Here is a 19469-nt window from a genome sequence, read left to right as displayed (position 1 = left end):
AACATGATTTTATTCTTTATTTTCTGTATGTTGTGAAGAAGAGGGCATTGATTGCCTGTCTAACTGTCTGCCTTCTGACCAGCCTGCCTGTCTTCTGGTCTGTCTTTCTGTCTATGAACCCTTGCATGTCTGGTGCATTCATATGCTGATGAAGGGGTCAGTTCTGCTGAAATTAAAGTTGTGGATGGCTGTCAGCTCTTTCTTGCCTTCCCCGTGGGTGGTGAGACTTCTGGCCCTGATCTACAATTCTTGGGGCATATACAGTCCTGGAAAACAATGATGGCCAACATGCCTGTAGACCTGATTTTATTATTGTTTTGTGTGTCTGTGTGTTTGGTGAGGGAAATGCCTGCCTGCCTGGTTCATTGCCAGCCTGTAACTCTATCAGAAGCCAGATGAAGGAGTCAGATCAGCTAAAATTAAATTTGTAGTTGCGTGTCAGGTGACAATTGCTTACCCTGCGTATGGAGGGACTTAAACCCATTAAACATAGATACATAATGGGCAAAGCCAGAAGGGCTATTTGTTAAGATTCTGTCAGCCATTTTAGTATTATAGAGTTATGTCTCAGGAACTCCTTAGTTACGTTAAATAAAAACAATGGGAAATACAATACATTTGTGTGCTAGTTTTCTCATTTTAACTTATAGATACTTGATTATCTCTAAGGTATACAGATAAAATAATGCTTATATCCTTGAGATACTTAAAAATAAACAAACTACCACCACTAACAACAACAACAACAAAAACAATTAAAAAAACCTGTGAGTAACAACTACAACAACAACAAATATTCAAATTGCAAATTTCTTGTGCCCTTGATCCATGGCTTCTTTCATTACTTTTCGCATGCAAGGAAGGGGTCAGAATCCCTAACATTTGAATCTAAAGCTTCAGTCAAATAGCTGCTGATGTAGTAAATAGTTCGGGTCCTTGATTCTGGAAGCTTCTGTGGTTTCCATGCTGCAACTTTCCCTAATCTCTCCTCCATAGACAGATGAATGAGACATGCATTGAGGGCTGTTGAAACTGGTTCATGTCCCCTCTCTCACATGTATGTTTCTATTACCTATTTACTACCCACTGCATGTTTGTGTTTGAAAGAGATTTACTTATTTATTTTTTTAGTATGTACTAGGCCACAATTCCTGCAAAAACAAACAAACAAACAAACAAACAAACAAAAAACAACCAATCAGACTACTGAAATCAATACAGTATTGCACTTATCCAATGTGCTATCGAATCTCTGGGTTCTAACTCTGTCTTACCTACAGAAGGATTTCCAGAATAACTATAAATATTTATATTTATCTATTTATTTAATCACTCTTTATTGTCTGTCTATAGTTCTTTCTGCCTCTGTCTTTCAAGGCTACACAGTGAAACTCCATCTCAAATAAACCAAAACTAGCTAAGTCTGCCTGGTATGTAGAAGGACTCAAGGACAATTAATTATGTTTGTCTCTTATTATGCATTTTAATGAAAAAAATCAATAAGACTTAAAATTTGAAAGGGCGATATAAACCCCATTCATCTACATTTAAGGACCTCATTTACCTCCATTTAAGGATCAGGTTTGATTTTTTAAAAGTTATAAGACACAAGCTACAGGCATTGACCATAAGTTCCAGATACTACGTCATAAAACAGGAGCTCAAAGAACAGACCATAAAATCCAGAACAGATCATAAAATCCCCAAGAACAGCTTGAGAACAATCACAAAGATTGGGAAATACCATATCACAGAAAAAACCATCTGGGCTGGGCAGCCCTATTTCATCACATGGTTGAATGTTCATGACACAGGAATACAGAACAGGAAGCACCTATTAGACTCTAGCACCCATCAATGAAATTGCAGATTACCTAATGCTTCTAGAAAGTTCCCTTGGTTACTTATAAGAAGGCATGCATACCTTTTTCGGGGTCCCCATTTTAGAGAATGGTTGACTCCTGCATGCTGTTGGATTCTGCAGAATAAACACTCTATGTTTCTGCATGCTACCTGAGGCTCTGGTCTTCCGTCATCGATTTTTGTACAAATACAAATGATTGATTCATGTATCTTGGGATTTTATGAGACTTCTGGTTGCTTTTAGGTGCTTCCTCACAATTCTGCACATTCAAACTGGGTTTAATTGGGTTCTGGTTCTCTAGAGATTACTAAACAGAGGAAAAAAAATATGACCTACCAAATTAAGTCACAGGGCTGCTTCCATCTTCGGGAGGTCATTAGCCAAGATGGAAAGATGGATACCATCCACATGGCAACATACATCTTGGTGAGGTCAATCAAATGACAGAACAAGAAATTAGAAACAAATAAACAATCTAACACAAAAACTTCCATGGGTTGAAGAAAGAACAAGAAATTGGGAGTAGATATAAATGCTTTTAATCTCAGTCTCAGAGAGGCAGCAAAAGACGAACTGAGTTTCTTCCTTGACAGGGATTTCTCCACACCGACAAATCCTATGTCAAATACACCCTGTCCCACCCCCTCAAAATTATCCATTTTACCTTTCCAGACTTATGTCTGAGGAGACTCCTACTTATGTTACACAAAAACAAAACAGTATGTGGTAGAAATTGTTAATCCCAACCCATGAGTTCTTACCCCACCTTAATTATTTAGATTTTGGATAAAAGACAAACATTTTTTATTTGTATGCCTTAAATGACACAAGAAGAAGCAGGCAGATATCTACCCTCCATCTTATTAGAATTTACCTTTTTATCAATAACCTCAAGTGATTACTGATTATGTTTCATTTGTGCTGATATTAGCATTAATTGGCCAGTGAAGATTACAGCTTTTGGAGATGGCTCAGATGGAAGGTACCTATCTGATGCTCTTTCTATGGATGCTTGAGTTCAATTCCAAGGGAGCCACATAGAGGGTCCTCCTAGTTTCTGGTGCCCTCTTCTGGCATGTAGGCATATATGCAGATTGCCATGCATATACATCAAAAATGAATGAATAAATAAATAAATAAATAAATAAACAAACAAGAACAAATATTCTAGCGTTTGTCTTGCTATGGTGGTGCAAGTGGCTCTGTAGGTTTGAGGCTAGCTAAGTCAACAGAGTAAGTCCCAAGGCTGCCGTTGTTACCCAAAGAGAAATGCTATCCCCAGACAAAATAAAACAAGGCAATAGAAGATTATGGTTTTTATTTTACAGTTATATCTTCCCTCTAGTGTCATTGTTTCTTGAACTTAGATGAAGTCCTGTTTAACTTCTTTCTTTCTTCCTTCCTTTCTTTTCTTTTTTTCTTTCTTTCCTTTTTTCTTTTTTTCGGTGGCAATTGGAGCTATACTTTTCCCCAGAGACTGATTTTATTCTGTGGCAAGGGTTGTATAATGTTGTGTTTTCCACATATTGTCTTCCAGCTTTGGATGTCTCCTCCCTACACCATCAGGTTGTGTGTAAGACAGGGGTGTAGTTATCTGGCCTAAACACTGTGACCTCTGCACTTCTCACTGTAGTTCTTGGATTTCCTGTGGACATGTGTACTTTGAAGTCCTCACACAGTTCACTCTGTTCCTGAGTTCCATTTGAACCTCTTCCCCAAGGCCAGAAGGGAGGTTGATCCATTTCAATGCATGCCCTCTCTGTCCATTGCAGGAATGCCCCATGCTTGAGAACCCCCCAGTGCTCCTGGAGCATTCCAGGCTTTGACCCTCAAGGTACTCACTTCTGAGTTGATGGTGGTGCTTTCTGTTTCTTGGTGTGTCATCTGTGCTCCATTTTGTAGTAAGAGGCCTGAGGGGGCCAAAAGAAAGTATGGTAAAAGGGGCTCTGGCATTCCCTGTTGTCTGAAAAGGGAGTCCTTTTTTGGATGAGTGTCTGCCCCAAGCTGCTGCATTCCTCTGTAGGGCCATGTAGAGAGGGGCTGAATGGTAAAGGCTAGTTTCTTTTTGTCAATGACCTTTTGCTACACTGTGTGGGGGGCCAGTATCTGTCCCTCTCCGGTCTTGAACACTCAGGATACCCTGGAGGACAGGCTTAGTGCGGATGCTCCACACTTACCGTGGAGGTCTTATGTGCTGCATTTCACTCATGGAGCTAGTTTATGGTTGTTGTGGTCTGGAGCTCATTGGGTACTCTGAGGGTACATTCCACCCTCAATGAGAAAAAGTTGCATTCTTTAGGTATCTGAGAACCTTCCGATGCTAAGGGAGCATTTCAGGCTTTGACCATCAAGGTGCTCACTTCTGAGTTGATGCAGCCTGCTATGCTCTGAAGGGGATTATATGGATGCACAGTCCCACCCCAAGGCATGCTCTAAACATCTGCAGTAGTTTTGGCCATGGGAATCCCCACTCCACTCCTGTCTTCAGTGGGGTGAGCATTTGCTTTTTAGTTTATTGTGGCCCATGCCTCCTCCCTCAAGATTTGAGGATGTATCTCACAGGTAGAGCTGTTGTCCTTTCTTTTCACATCCCTCAAGCTTTTCACACAGAACCAATGAAATGTGCTCTAGGAGTGTTTGCCATCCCACAGCCTTGGTCAAACTGGGTACACCTGGAAGGAGAGCAGGGAACAGGGGGTGCTGAAAGTGAACGGTCTAGAAAGAGAATCGTGAAGCTCCGACAATGTTCTGATCAAGGCCCAATGTTTAATGGATAACTCTGAATTTAAAGGGGAGAAACCCATCCCCCAATATGCCAGAATCTGGTCAGGAAAACAGGCTCAGCTGCTCAGTGGGTAGCTGGCTCCTTGCAGGAAGCTGCAGATCTGGAAGAACAATAGACTTCTCCTAGTTCTGAAGGCTCCACCCTAGGTAGGCAACTGTGGCAAAACAAGGTCTGAATTATCCTGCTCAAGGCTGGAGGAAAGGCTCAATTCCTCCCTATTTATTTATTAAAAATTAGCTGGACTGGGGCACTGGATTGACTTATCCTCTATGGTCCTTCCTGGGAATTATGGTGGTTGGTTGCTGCATCTGGCTTACCACTGTGTCTATACTCTCTCTTACCCATCCCAGAGGACACTAGCAGATTACTTGTGTTATTTAAGCAAACACAGCCATATTAGTGTTTATTAATAAACAAATAAGGCATTTCAGTTCATGCCTCTGTCTTAGGTTGATAAGAGTCATAGATCATCAGTGGCCTGTTTTTGACTGCTGGGTACAATTTGAGCATCCAGAGGACTGCAAGCATGGCACACACATGAACTGGATGGGAAGGGCATGTACCACAATGGATCAGTCAACCACACTTCCAGGCTTGGGGAAGAGGTTTAAATGGAACACAGGATCTAAGTGAACTGCATGAGGATAACAGAGAACGTGATGTCCACAGGGACCCCATGAACCACCTTAAGATATATAGAGGATCACAGTCTTTGGGCTGAATAGCCACACCCCATCCTTCTACACACCATTAACATTGACAGGGAGGAGAGGCAGGGGCCTGCTGGCAGAAAGAGGAGTGTGGCCACCACTTGCAATGAATGACTATTCCCCATGAGTGTCCATTTCTCAAATGGCATGGTGTAGGTCCCAGCCAGAAGAGAGTACAAGAACACCACATCAGTCCACAGAAACGGAGAGTGGCAGATGCTATAGGGAACAACAAGCTGGATCTTCTGTGGACAAAATGAGCAAGCTGGGACTCAAAAGTGAACAATTCAAGCAACCAAACCAAGAACAACAGAAAAAGCAGGACAAAGAGCCTCCTCCCCCCACCAAAAAAAGAGCAAAAAATTTTGAGAACTGCACTTCTCCACACAGCAAATGATGGAGGCTCAGAAACAAAAAGGCATCAAATAACAACAACAACAAAAACTTGCTGGCTTAACCCCAGACAGCAATGCCGTGAAAAGGGCAAAGTAGTGCACTTAGGATTTACATGGCAGACAAACAGAGACACACAAATCGAGGACCTGTGGAAATTTGGGAACTCAGTGAAAGAAACACCAAGTGGACCTGTCATGGAGGAGAAACAGGAATCTTCAGCACACACAAGTGCTCTCCTTGCCCTTAGCTCCACCATTCACTCAGTCCAGGTGACAAGGAACATGGAGAAAGAGGGAACGCCTGGCATGCAGATATTAACATACTGTTCTTTGGTTGGTGACATTAAAGAACAGGACACTTCAATGCTGTTGGCTTTTCTGGCCACCTGTTTTTCTGCCCTATGGCTCACGGCTCACAGTTCCTGAAGCTCCATTTGCTATGATTCCTGTTTCCTGTGTTTACTTACTTGGATGAGTGAATTCTCTGGTGTGGCTTGTGACAATCAGGCACTGTGCATTATTTGTGTGTATTCTGATCATTTTAAATTTCTTATTCTGTGAATTTATTGTACATTGACCTCTCCAACATCAAATCCAACATTATTGTTGTTGTTGTTGTTGTTGTTGTTACTTCGGGTTAGAGGGGTCCCACAGGACAAAAACAAACTAGTAAGACTCCAAGCTTCAGAGACACCAACAGGATGGGCCACTTCTCTTGGAAACTGGGATCATAGCATCCTTTCATATTCAGAAATTCAGATCCCCAGCCACAGGAACTGAGTGGCTCCTGAAGTAAAACAAAAACAAAAAGGTTCTGAAGCTCTAGTGAGCCCAAACCGGGCAACATTGCCTTGGAATCCTGGGCCACGGCATCCTCTGGACCTCAGTGATCCAGAGCTCCAACCTAGGGGCTCATGTAAAAAAAAAATGACCTGAAGCTCCATTGAGTCCAGACTGGGCCACATCCGCTGGGAGGATGGGACCACAGCATCCTTTAGGCTCTGAAATCCAGAGCTCCAAGAAGTGAAGGAAGGCTGGTGTCAAAAACCTCCAGTTTCTTCCCAGTTCTGTCTTTGTCAACTTGTTTGGGGATGGGAGTGGGGTTTAAAGGTCTTCCCTCCCTGCCTCAGAAATCCAGTGGGGAAGTGGTTAAAGGCAGGGTTAACATCTGTGTTTTGTTGTTGCTTAATAGGGGAAAGTAGCAAGGATATTGACTCATTTTCTCATAAAACTCAGCTCAAATATCACATAACTATTATTTTCATTAGTATGGATTCTTGAAAGAAATGAACTAATGTGATTGATGATTAGATGAGGTGCATAGAAAAGGCAGAACTAATTATAGAAATTGACTCATACAGTCAATAATAATAATAATAACAATAATTCCTATGCCATGTCACATCTCTCCTAAGCTGGTTTTTTTTCCAGAAAAAAAAAGATTTTTACCTTATATAATTACAACAAAACATTTTGTAAATGATATAAAATCAAATTTCAGAGAGACAGGGACAAAACATATTAACCAAATATCCAAAACAAAAAACTAAAAGCTATCTGTCCATATTTAGAAAATTCTGATATTAGTAGCAGTAAGAGAAGCAATGTATATCATTTAAACAACATTCACTGATCTTTGCAGCCATGCAGACTGTCATTGTTTATACATTAACAGTGACCTCTGACAGCTAAATTTGCAAACTAATCTGGACTGTCTCCAACTCGCCAGTAACGCATTAACAACCCCCTTAAAATTAGAGTACAGATAGAATAGATTTTTTAAAGGTTTATTTATTGATTTTATGTTTGTGAGCTTCATTCAAACTAACAGCAGAGGGCAACAGATCCCATTACAGTCTCACTATGTTGCTCAGGCTGGTCTGTAAACTCCTGGGCTTAATACCTCAGCATATTCCAAGGAGCTAGGACTGCAGGTGCCCACCATCTGCCTGGCTCCAAACAGCCCTTTGAATATCCTGCTTTGTAATCTGTAGTAGCCTAAATAACTCTTGTCTCTTTTTTGTTCAAACTTAAAATCGTTTTTGTTGTACATGATTACAATAATTTAACCTAATAAAGACTACTGACATCCTTGGTTTGAAGCGCAGTATTCTTTTTCAGTAGAGTATTCAAAAATCAATGTTTCTGTTGTGATATTTTGGCAGTCTCTGAAATCAAGGCTAGTGCTTTCCCCACACTAAGAAAGTGTGTCTTTAAATGAATTACTAGTAATAGTGAAATAACCAGTTTCTAGAGCTTAATGTATAAAACATAAGTGTTGTAAGCATCTTCCAAAATGTAATTCCTTCAACACTGAAATCACATATTTTTTATTACTCTATTATAAACTCCCATTTTACAAATAAGGAAAAGGTTGCATAGAAATATTAAATAATTTTCTTTAGTTCACATAACCAGAAAACAAAGGAGCTGAAATTCGTACCTAAACTATTTATCCCTAGAACTTGGGCTTTTAACTATTAAGCCATACTCCTAATTTCTAGATAGAGGTCCTTGACTCAAGTATCACAGTGTCTTTCTGGAAGCTTCAGGAGAGAGGCAGTGACCTCTCTCTGTTATTACTATCTCTGTTCTTTAGTGGGGGGCTAATATCCTTTTAGTTCCTCGAGATATCCCAGAGAATTCATGTTGCCTATTATTTTACCCTGAGCCATCTTTGACCTTTGACCTAAACAGAACCTTCAGCTTCTTCACACTCAGGATAGATGTCTTCATTCCTGCTAGAATTCATTTTGTTATCAACACAGTTGCATGTCTATCTGGGACACTTGCCCAACAGTAGATTAGGAGCAATCAGTTGTTCATCAAGAAGTGATCGTTTGCTCATGAAGCACTATTTTGTCCACCCAGTTTTTAGAAAAGTTGAGATATACTGAAAGATCATTGGATGAATTAATGCAAGGGCTTCAGGAAGAGAGGGAGAGGAAGCAGGTAACACCCAAGAGTAGGATGCTGGCCTGACCTCTGTAAAGGAGAGAAGGCAAGAAAAAGAACCAGTCTCTAACATAGGGTACGACAGACTCAGTCAATCAGTGCCGGGTGTCCAGTCAAAGGCATGGGTGAAGGGAGTTTCCTGTCTCATATAAATAGGCCTGTGCTGCTCCATCTGGCACTGATGAGAAGAAGAGTTCACAAGTGCAGCCTCCGTGTGAGGTTAGGGAGGAGGAGATGCAGAAGCCTGGCTGCCCAGATTGACAATCAGATCTGCTGCCCAGATTGGATATCAGAGGCACGATTTGTGTTTTTGTTGGTTTGTGGGGTTTTTTTTCCTTTTCTTATTTTGTTTTATTTTTCAAGTACAGGGTCTCATTGTATATCCCTGGCCAGTCTGGGACTCACTATATGTGGCAGGCTAGTCTCCAGTTCGAGATCTGCCTGTGTCTTCTGGGATTAAAGGCTTGTGCCACTATGCCAGCTCAGAGACCTATTTTCCTGGCCACCATATTGAGGTCTCAGAGGTGAACAGGACATGTAAAGTTTAAACTTTCCAATGTGGCTGTGTCTTTTAACCACCAAGGATGGAAACTCCTTTCCCACTACCAATACCCAAGCCCATTTGAAAGTTATTGATTCCTTGATCAGTCTTTTTCTCCTTTCTTTTTTTCTGCCTTAAATCTGACAGTTGATCTTGCATGTCTTCAGACCCCAGGTGTGTCCCTGCCTGCCATGCTAAACTCTGTACTGCCTAAACTCAGTAACTCCTGCACTCAGGAGCTGGAAATAAGCAGAAGTGGTGGTAAGGTCAGGTTAGGGTGGTGGAGAAGCTACTTTCATGATGTTCCACAAGATGACCATTTTCATCTTTCTGATGAAATTTCATACTTGAGTTTTTAATGATTTAATTTTATCAATTTTATCTGCTAGCCAAGTTGACTCTCCTTTCCTTTATTTTTGGTGAGAAGATACAAATGTAAAATGATGGTGATGATGATGTAGTTCTGGCTTACCTGGAACTGTCAGGAGATCACAGTTGTGTTGTTCCCCATAGAGAGATCAGTCCTTTCTTGAAAGAAAGTGTGAAAGAGATGGAGGGGGGGGGTTTAAACAGGGAGACAGAGAGATAGAGAGACAGAGAGACATAGAGAGAGAGACAGAGAGAAAGAGAGACAGAGAAAGAGAGACAGAGAGAGAAAGATGGACAGAAGGAGGGAGGTAGGAAAGCAAAGAAGGAAGGAGGTAAGAAAGAAAGAAAAGGAGCCTTAGATTTCTGGTGGTGCAAACTGCCAGGGGTCTGCCTCCACTCAGGAACTGAGCACATAGGCTGCTTTTGTCTGCCAGCCCGCCGGGCTCGGGGCCCGTGTCCTGCCCAGGAAGCTGTGGAAGGAGAGAAGCCCCACTGCCATATTTGCTGTCTGCAGGGACACAAAAGGATCACTAGGTACTGTAACACCCTGAGCTTTAGATTTCTGGTGGTGCAAACCACCAGGGGTCTGCCTCCACTCAGGAACTGAGCACATAGGCGGTTCATCTGCAAGCCAGTCCATCGTAGGACCTGGGTCCTATGTGAGAATCAACAGAGGGAGTGACCCCCACCACAACTTCTTCCCTCCATAATAGAGCAGACAGAGAACACCTGGTTGACCTTGACAACCTAAGTATAGCATTGCTTGAGCCAAGATTGAGAAGGGCTCCAAAGGCACAAAAGAGGAAGCCAGCATATCAGTAATCTGTGCCAGAAGAAACCCAGTCACCCAGTGTTGCAGAAATAACCTTAAAGATCCACAGTAGGTTGAAGCTCCAGCCAGTGACAATAAGACCATCTAACTCCTGGGAGACCAGATGGCTAAAGGCAAACGTAGGAACATTACTAACAGAAACCAAGGCATTATGGCAGCATCTGAACCCAATTCTCCAACATTAGCAAGTCCTGGATACCCCAACACATCAGAAAAACAAGATTTGGATTTAAAATCACTAGTCATGATGCTAGTGCAGGAACACATGAAGAACATACTTAAAGAAATTCAGGAGAAAATGGATCAAAAATTAGAAGCCCTTACAAGGGAAACACAAAAATCACTGAAAGAAATTCAGGAGAATACAAAAGCCAATACGGAAGAAACGCAAAAATCACTTAAAGAAATACAGGAGAACCTTGATCAACAGTCAGAAGTCATGAAAGAGGAAACACAAAAATCGCTTAAAGAATTAGAGGAAAACACAAACAAGCAAATGACAGAACTGAGCAAAAATTTTCAGGATCTAAAAACAGAAGTAGAAACAACTAAGAAAGCACAAAGGGAGACAACTTTGGAGATAGAAAACCTTGGGAAGAAATCAGGGACCATAGATGCAAATATCAACAACAGAATACAAGAGATAGAAGAAAGAATCTCAGATGCCGAAGATACCATAGAAATCATGGACTCAACAGTTAAAGAAAATGCAAAATGCAAAAAGCTTGTAACCCAAAATATCCAGGAAATCCAGGACACAATGAGAAAGCCAAATAAAGGATCATAGGTATTGATGAGTGTGAAGATCTACAATTTAAAGGGCCAGCAAATATCTTCAACAATATTATGGAAGAAAACTTCTCTAACCTAAAGAGAGAGATGCCCATGAATATACAAGAAGCCTACAGAACTCCAAACAGACTGGACCAGAACAGAAATAACTCCCGTCACATAATAATCAAAACTCCAAATGTACTAAAGAAAGAAAGAATACTTAGGGCAGTAAGAGAAAAAGGGCAAGTAACATATAAAGGAAGACCTATCAGAATTACACCAGATTTCTCACCAGAGACCATGAAAGCTAGAAGATCCTGGGCAGATCTCATGCAGACTCTAAGAGAAGAAAAATGCCAGCCAAGATTACAATACCCAGCGAAACTCTCAATCACTGTAGATGGAGAAACCATGACAAAACCACTACTGGGCATATATCCAGAGGATTCTTCAGCATGCAATAAGGACACATGCTCCACTATGTTCATAGCAGCCCTATTTGTAGTAGCCAGAAGCTGGAAAGAACCTAGATGTCCTTCAACGGAGGAATGGATACAAAAAATGTGGTATATTTACACAATGGAGTACTATTCAGCCATTAGAAACAATGAATTCATGAAATTCTTAGACAAATGGATGGAGCTGGAGAACATCATACTAAGTGAGGTAACCCAGTCTCAAAAGATCAATCATGGTATGCACTCACTGATAAGTGGATATTAGCCTAGAAACTTTGAATACCCAGGACATAATCCACAAATTAAATGATGTCCAAAAAGAATGGAGGAGTGAGCCTTGGTTCTGGAAAGACTCAGTGCAAGAGTATAGGGGAATTCCAGAACAGGGAAGTGGGAAGGGGTAGATGGAAGAATAGGGCTTATGGGACTTGCAGGGAGTGGGGACCCAGAAAAGGGGAAATCATTTGCAATGTAAATAAATAAATGAAAAAAAAGAAAAAGAAAGAAAGAACAAAAGAAAGAATAAAAGAATGAAAGAGAGAAAGAAGGAAGGAAAGGGAGAAAGAAAGGGCAAATAAATAAAATAAATAGAAACATAATTATAATTGAATTGGAACAAGCCAACACACACATACACACAGACACAGACACACACATACACACACAGGGACAAGGGAGAGCAGGGAATGGGATATGGCATATCTGCCTCCTTTTCTTTTTGTATTGGTTTTTTTTTTTTTTTTGGAATTTTTTTGCACTTTTTATTGAATATATTCCTCATTTACATTTCAAATGTTATATCCTTTCCCAGTTTCCTCCCCTCCCCGAAATACCCCAACCCATCCTCCCAGCCCCTGCCTCCAAGAATATGTCCCCCACCCAACACACTACCACCTACCCTCCCCCCTCGATTTTCCCATGCTGGGGCATCTATTGGGCATTTATAGGACCAGAGACCTGTCCTCCTACTGAAGCCCAACAAGGCATTCCTCTGCCACTCTTTTGGCTGGAACCATGTGTAACCTGTGGTTGATGGCTCAGTCCCTGGGAACCCTGGGGCATCTGGTCAGCCAAAATCATTATTCTTCCCAGACTAATTCTTAACCACTCAGCACTCCCAGAGCTCCCAGGGACAAAACCATCAACCAATGAGTACACATGAAGTTACCCATGACTCCAGAAGCATAGGCAGCAGAGGATGGCCTTGTTGGACATCAAAGGGAGGACAGGCCCATAAATGTTCTGTGCTGCAGTGTAGCGGAATACCAGGACCAGGAAGCAGGAGGCGTTTGATTGGGGAACAGGGAGAGCTGATATAGCTCATGGGATTTTCACGGGGGTGGGGGGCAGGAAAGAAGATAATATTTGAAATATAAATAAAGAATATATCTAGTTAACATCTACAACAAAAGAGAATAAGCAGAATCTGCCTCCTTTTCAAGTTGTTATTCGTTCCCAAATTCAACTAGAAGGATGGCACCATAAATAATTCATTTTTTTAAATGTGTTTGAAACTTTTCTCAAAATGAGTTGAGAAATGTAAAGGGGAGTGTCTGCCAAACCCCAAACACAGTAGAGGAAAAGAAAGTTACAATCAGTAAGTAATGAAGTAAGTATAAACTTAAAAAAAAAAAGAAAAGAATATTTTAGTTTTGTACAAAATGCCTAATTAAAGTGTAGCCTCTCATAGTAAGGAATACATGTTGCACAGAATAACAGATTACTAGACACAACCAATGCATCATTAAATAAAGATTGATGTCTCTCATTCCTTTTCCTGCCACTTGTGAGTTCTATGTTGCTTTGGCACAGCAAGTTTTGATGTATTCCTCCAATGTCTTTCTTCACAAGGGTTTCCATATAGTTGAAAAAATAAGATACTCCTTGTACAGGTCTCCACCTAACAGAACAAGTACTCAGTGGATAAGTTATCAGACCAATGTTCATGTTAAATTTTAAAAGGTTTATGATAGTAAAAAAACAGTAAATAATGTTGAAAGAGAAGATCTGAGGAATATTATAGCAGCATTTATACTGATGATTTAATACACTGTATACATGTATGAAATTCAAAATAAGGAAGAATGTGATATTAAAAACTAATTGTAACTTTGAACATAAATGATATGCTAATGGGAAACTTAGTAAGAAATTAAAAAATTAAACATCATTAAAAATTCTAGACTTCTTTTCATACCTGTGAACACCCTGGCCTTTCCTATATTGTCCTATATGTCAGTTTCCTTCAGAAATTTCTTTTTCGTATGTTTGTCCCTTCCCCAAACTGTCTTGAATGGTGAAAACTTAGAAATGAGTAGGTGGAGTATATTAGCATTTGAAAGTGTAGTTGCATGAATCTCCACAACTCAAGCCAAAGACCTCTGCTTTCATGATCCTGATGTTCAGCTGAGCTGTCAAAACTATTATAATAAGCTAGATAACTCTCAATGCAGAAAAACAATCACATGTACAAACAAGCAAACACTCCAGCATTCAAAGATTAGTCATGAAGTTGATCTTGTCCAGACACCGGTGACAGTTCTGTGTGTCTTTCCTGTGGCTCCTATGAGAATATCAACATTGATTCTGGAAAGTAAACATTCTTGTACATTTTAAAGTCTCCACCTAGATTCCTGCACCTCTCCAAACCTCTCCATCTCCTGTGCTATGCTAACAATTGCTTTCTATATACATACCTTTACAGTGGAGCCTGGAATTGAGAGCAAATCAATGGATATGAAATTATCGCTTTCCTTCTAGGCACTATATAACAAACTGAAGACTGCAGTTGGTAAACCAACCACTGAAGTCTGAGGATTCATTAGCAGTCAGGGTGACAGGCCATTGTGAAGTCAAGATTCAAGAGCTTATGCTATAACTGACAAAGTGACAAGTGCATTTCATCCTCTTCAGTCTTTTGGTTTTAAAATCATGTAGTTTAATAATTGTTGAACCATAGGCATTTTTATTAAATAACAGATTCTCAGAAAAGTATATGTTAATAGCTAAATAGATAGATGAAATGAGAGACAGATAGATATCAGTAATAATATCTATCCAAGAAGAGAAGTAATTTTCTACAAAACATTTTGAAATTCATACTCATTCTCAAATATTCTCAATACATGATTCTTTTTTAACCTATCAAAGGTATATGTGAAAATTCAGCTTCATTAACCCTATGAACCGTAGAGACCAACATGCAAAAATCACAGGACACTTTAAAAATAAATATGCTTTACTGAACAGAGTCAGAAAGCTTCATCTACAGGAAAGTCAGTCAGTATTGTAGATTAGTATATTATACTTCTCATCACAATGATACTTAGTTCAGAATCATAGTCAAGGATAAAATACATTCCTTAAATGAATTCATTCTATCCTCTACATCTTCACCATAAAAACAGAAAAAATAAGTATAAAATATGATTCTATTTTATTTTCTTGCTATTAAAGTTTGAGGTTTAATAATTAGGTCTTTTTATTCCTTTTTTTCTGATGAATATTTTCTTCCTCCTGCTTTTTATTAAGTAGATTCTTTTCTAATACAACATATTCTGATAGTTTTCCCTCCCTCTACTCCTCAGCTCCTCCCCACCCGACACGCCCACATGCACGCACGCCCCCCCCCCACACACATGCACACCTTCTCTCACATCTGGGCTCAGTCCATTTCTTTATCTCAGTAGAAAAGAACAGGTTTATTGCTTCTCGGCCTTTTGGCTAAGATCAAGTGTAGAAAAGAACAGGCTTCTTAGAGTCTACAGACTAAAATTTTTTTTCAGAGAAACCAATGAAAGACCCAAAACTGTTCAATTGTGAGGTAAAGAAAATAAACTTAAGTCCAATCAAAGGTTCTTGACCTCACAGTGGTATGAACTCGCTGATAAGCGGCTATTAGCCTAGAAGATCAGAATACCCAAGAAACGATTCACATATCAAATGATGCCCAAGAAGAAGGAAGGAGAGGCCCCTAGTCCTAGAAAGGCTCAGTGCAGCAGTTTAGGGGAATACCAGGAAAGGGGAGCAGGAAGGGGTTCATGAGGTAACAAGGGGCGGGAAGAGGGCTTATGGGACTTTTTGAGAGGGGAGATCCAGGAAAGGGGAAATAATTTGAAATGTAAACAAAAAATATATCAAAAAATTAATTAAATTACACTTACAAAAAAAACTTCTTGAATACTACTGACATGTAAGTACACTTACTGCATCTATTCTGATATGTGGCTGTACGGGTTATTGTCACACTTCATAGGTGTTAGAAGCAGAATACTCCTGTCAACTGCTTCCCTAACACGTCAACATGTCTAATATTTTATGTACCATAGAAACTCATTTTCAACGTAGACGTTGCTAAGTCATAAACCGCTAGAATCAGTTGAATTTAGACATATACATATTGCTGTAAGATTTCTTTGGCAAAAGGCACTCAACCTCCCATGGCTGGGGCTAGAAATTTAAGTCAGATTTATGGAAGTAGTGAGGCTGTAGACTTGAAAATTTATCACACTAATTTACTAGATCAGCTCAATTCCTTCTGTAGCATTCTAAATAATTTATACATTTATTTATGTATTTTTTAAAACTTAATATTTTATCCCCCCATCTCATCCACTCTCAGAACTTTCCACATCCCATATCTCCTCCCCACCCTGCTGTCTCCACATGGATGTCCTCATCCTCCAGCCCACCTGACCTCTAAACTCCCTGGGCCCTAGAGTCTCTTGAGGGTTAGGTGCATCATCTCTGAATGAATACAGACCTGGAGGTTTCTTTTGTAAGTGTGTTGGGGGCCTCATGTCAGCTGGTGTATGCTGCCTATTTTGTGGTTCAGTGTTTGAGAGATCTGAGAGGTCCAGATTGAGAGTGCTGGTCGTCCTACTGGGTCTCCTTCCTTAGCTGCTTTCATCCTTCCCTAATTCAACAACAGGAGTCAGGTGCTTCTGTCCATTAGTTGGGTGCAAATGTCTGTATCTGACTCTTTCAGCTGCTTGTTGGATCATTCAGAGGGCAGTCAAGATAGGTCCCTTATTGTGAACTCTCCATAGCCTCAGTAATAGTGTCAGACCTTAGAGCCTCCGCTTGAGCTAGACCTCACTTTGGGCCTATCTCTGGCTCTTTTCCTCAGGCTCCTTTCCATTTCTATCTCTGCAGTTGTTTCAGAGAGGAACAATTACAGATCAGAGTTGTGACTGTGGGATGCCCCTCCCTCATTTGATGCCCTATCTTTCTTCCTGCTGGGGGTGGGCTATGTTCCCTCTCCCCACTGTCAGGCATCTAAGGTTGCTCCCTTTAGTGCCTGATAGTTGCTCACCTCCCAGGACTCTGGTACATTCTGGAGGGTCCTTCCCCTAACCTTCTACTTTCCAAGGTTGCTTGTTTACATTCTTTGTGCTGGCCCTCAGGGCTTCAGTCCTTTTCCTTCTCCCCATCCTAGATCAGGTTCCCCTCTCCCATGACTCCCCTGACCACTGTCCACTTTCCTTCCCAGGTCCCACCCTTCTTCCCCACTTGTGATTGCTTTCTTCTCCCTCCCAAGTGGGACTGAGTTGTCCTCACTTGTGCACTTCAGCTTGTTGACCTTTTTTGAGGTCTGTGGACTGTATGTTGGGTATTATGCATTTTTTGGCTAATATCCGCTTATTAGTGAGAATATTAGTGTGTCCTTTTGTGTCCGAATACCTTACTCAGGATATTTTCTAATTCCTTCCATTTGCTTGAAAAATTCAGGATGTCCTCATGCTTAACAGCTGAGTAGTATTCCATTGTGTAAATGAACATTTTCTGTATCGATTTGTTGTGGGACATCTGGGTTGTTTCCAGCTTCTAGGTATCTAAGATACCTAGCAGCACAAGGTTGCTATGAACGTAGTGGAACACGTGCCTCTGTGGCATGGTGGGCATCATTTGGGTATATTCTCAAGAGTGGTATTGCTAGGTCATCAGGTAGATCTATTTCCATTTTTCAAAATAAACATCAGAATGATTTCCAGAATGGTTGTAACAGGTTGCAACTCCACCAGCAATGGCGGAGTGTTCCTCTTTCTACATATCCTCAACAACACTGGTTGTCATCTGAGGTTTTTGAATGTAGTCAATCTGATTGGTGTAAAGTGGGATCCTGGGGTCATTTTGTTGTTGTTTTGTTGGTTTTTGTTTTCTCTCAATATCTATTTTTCTATTGAGTATCTTCATTTACGTTGCCAATGGTAAAACCTTTCCCAATTTCCCCCCTCCTGAAAGCCCCCCTCCCCAAAGATTCCCTACCCCTCCTCCCATCACTTGCCTCCATGTGTATGTCCCTCTACCTGACACATTCCCACCTCACCCCCACCCCCCACCCCCATCTGTTTCCTTTTGTTGGGGCCTCTATTGAGCCTTTACCTGACCAAAGACCACTCCTCCCACTGATCCTGATGGTTCAGTCCCTGGGAGTCTTGGGGTGTCTGAGTGTCTGAAGTCATTCTTATTCCCATGGGGCTGTAACCCCTTCAGGTACTCCGGACTACCCTCCAGATCCTCCCACTGGTGACCCCAAGCCCAGTCCAATAGTTGGTTGCTAGTTTCTGCCTCTGTATTTATAGAGCTCTGTCAGGGCCCATCTGGAGACAGCCATGGCATGCTCCTTTTGGTACATGCTTCTTGTTGTAGTGTCGGGGTTTGGTGACTGTTTGTAGGATGAATCCCCAGGTAAGGCAGTCTCTGGGTGGCCTTTACTTCAGACTCTGCTCATTTCTCTGATCACTAAAACCTTTGACCATTCCTATGTTTTTTGAAGCCATGATTCACCTTTAATCTTATCATGTGTGATGATTAATGCTGATCATTAATGGAATTCTATTTAGAATTCTCTCTGAAAAAAGATTCTGGACATGACACTGAGGGTGTATTTATGGTCCTTAGATTCTGTCTATGCTTAAGTAACTGGTGGCCAAACCAATAGTATAACTAGGTTCTACTATTCCTTTCATGGTTCCTGGGATGTTTAAAAAGAAAAACTTACTGAATATTAACATTTATTGTCCTCTGCTTCTGAATTATGTGAACGACTTCACTAGCTACAACCTCCTGACATTAGAACTGCTGTATGTTGATATCTTGAGCCCTCAAAAAAATGAGCTATTTTCCTAATGTAAATAATTTAGTAGAGTACATTTTCACAGAAATAGGACAATAATTACTATTAACAAAATTATTGTGCAGGACTTAAAATGCCGTTTTGATTGTAGTTTGGAAGAAAAAATTAATAAAGTGATTCTAGTGGATCTGTTGCATGAATATAGGTGCCTGAGTAAGAGAGGTGGAGGAGAGTACTGGAAATGCCATTTTACAAATACTATGGAGAATCATGAATCAGGCATATTCGAGTCTAAGCAATAACAATTTAATTCAATTTATTATAATAGATAAGAATATGTAATACATAACTTGAAATAAATAGTGAGTGAATCTATTTGTAATAAATAATATGGGTAAATGTATAATTGAAGTTGTTTCTTTTATTGAAATAGAATGACAGGAACCTTCTTTAGTCATGAGGAAGTTTCCTTTGTGGAAAGTCATATGTTGCAGTTGTTTCGTTGTCCCCTGCTAAATGAAGTCAAGAAATGTCTTAGTTAGAAAAACATTCTCTGATGATAGATTCACCCCACTTCAGATCAGACTAGTTTTCAATATATTTTCTGAACTGTACACAAAAGCTTCTTGAGTTAACAATATATCTGCTCCTGAATGTGTTATTTGTTAAGATTCCTCACATAGGTGTTGTAGTGGATCCTGTGCAACT

At 40.5% G+C, this 19469-nt stretch overlaps 2 protein-coding genes and 1 pseudogene across 2 annotated transcripts in view; 1 reads left to right on the top strand and 2 right to left on the bottom strand.

Moving 5' to 3' along the window:
• The window catches only part of LOC127683530 (rho GTPase-activating protein 20-like), a 574487-nt gene that overhangs the window by 313256 nt on the left and 241762 nt on the right, over nucleotides 1–19469 (bottom strand). The window lies entirely within an intron of this gene.
• Nucleotides 15387–15478, top strand: LOC127683983 (uncharacterized; annotated as a pseudogene).
• Nucleotides 19061–19469, bottom strand: part of LOC127683533 (rho GTPase-activating protein 20-like) — a 429795-nt gene continuing 429386 nt past the window's right edge. The window contains exon 11 of the mRNA XM_052180862.1: nucleotides 19061–19273. Within this exon, the coding sequence (XP_052036822.1) occupies nucleotides 19212–19273 (62 nt within the window). The 3' untranslated portion in view covers nucleotides 19061–19211. The remainder of the gene's footprint in view (nucleotides 19274–19469) is intronic.

This window comes from Apodemus sylvaticus, chromosome 4 (assembly GCF_947179515.1).
Source record: "Apodemus sylvaticus chromosome 4, mApoSyl1.1, whole genome shotgun sequence".
Taxonomy (NCBI): Eukaryota; Metazoa; Chordata; class Mammalia; order Rodentia; family Muridae; genus Apodemus; species Apodemus sylvaticus.
This window is presented reverse-complemented; position numbering and strand designations above follow the sequence as displayed.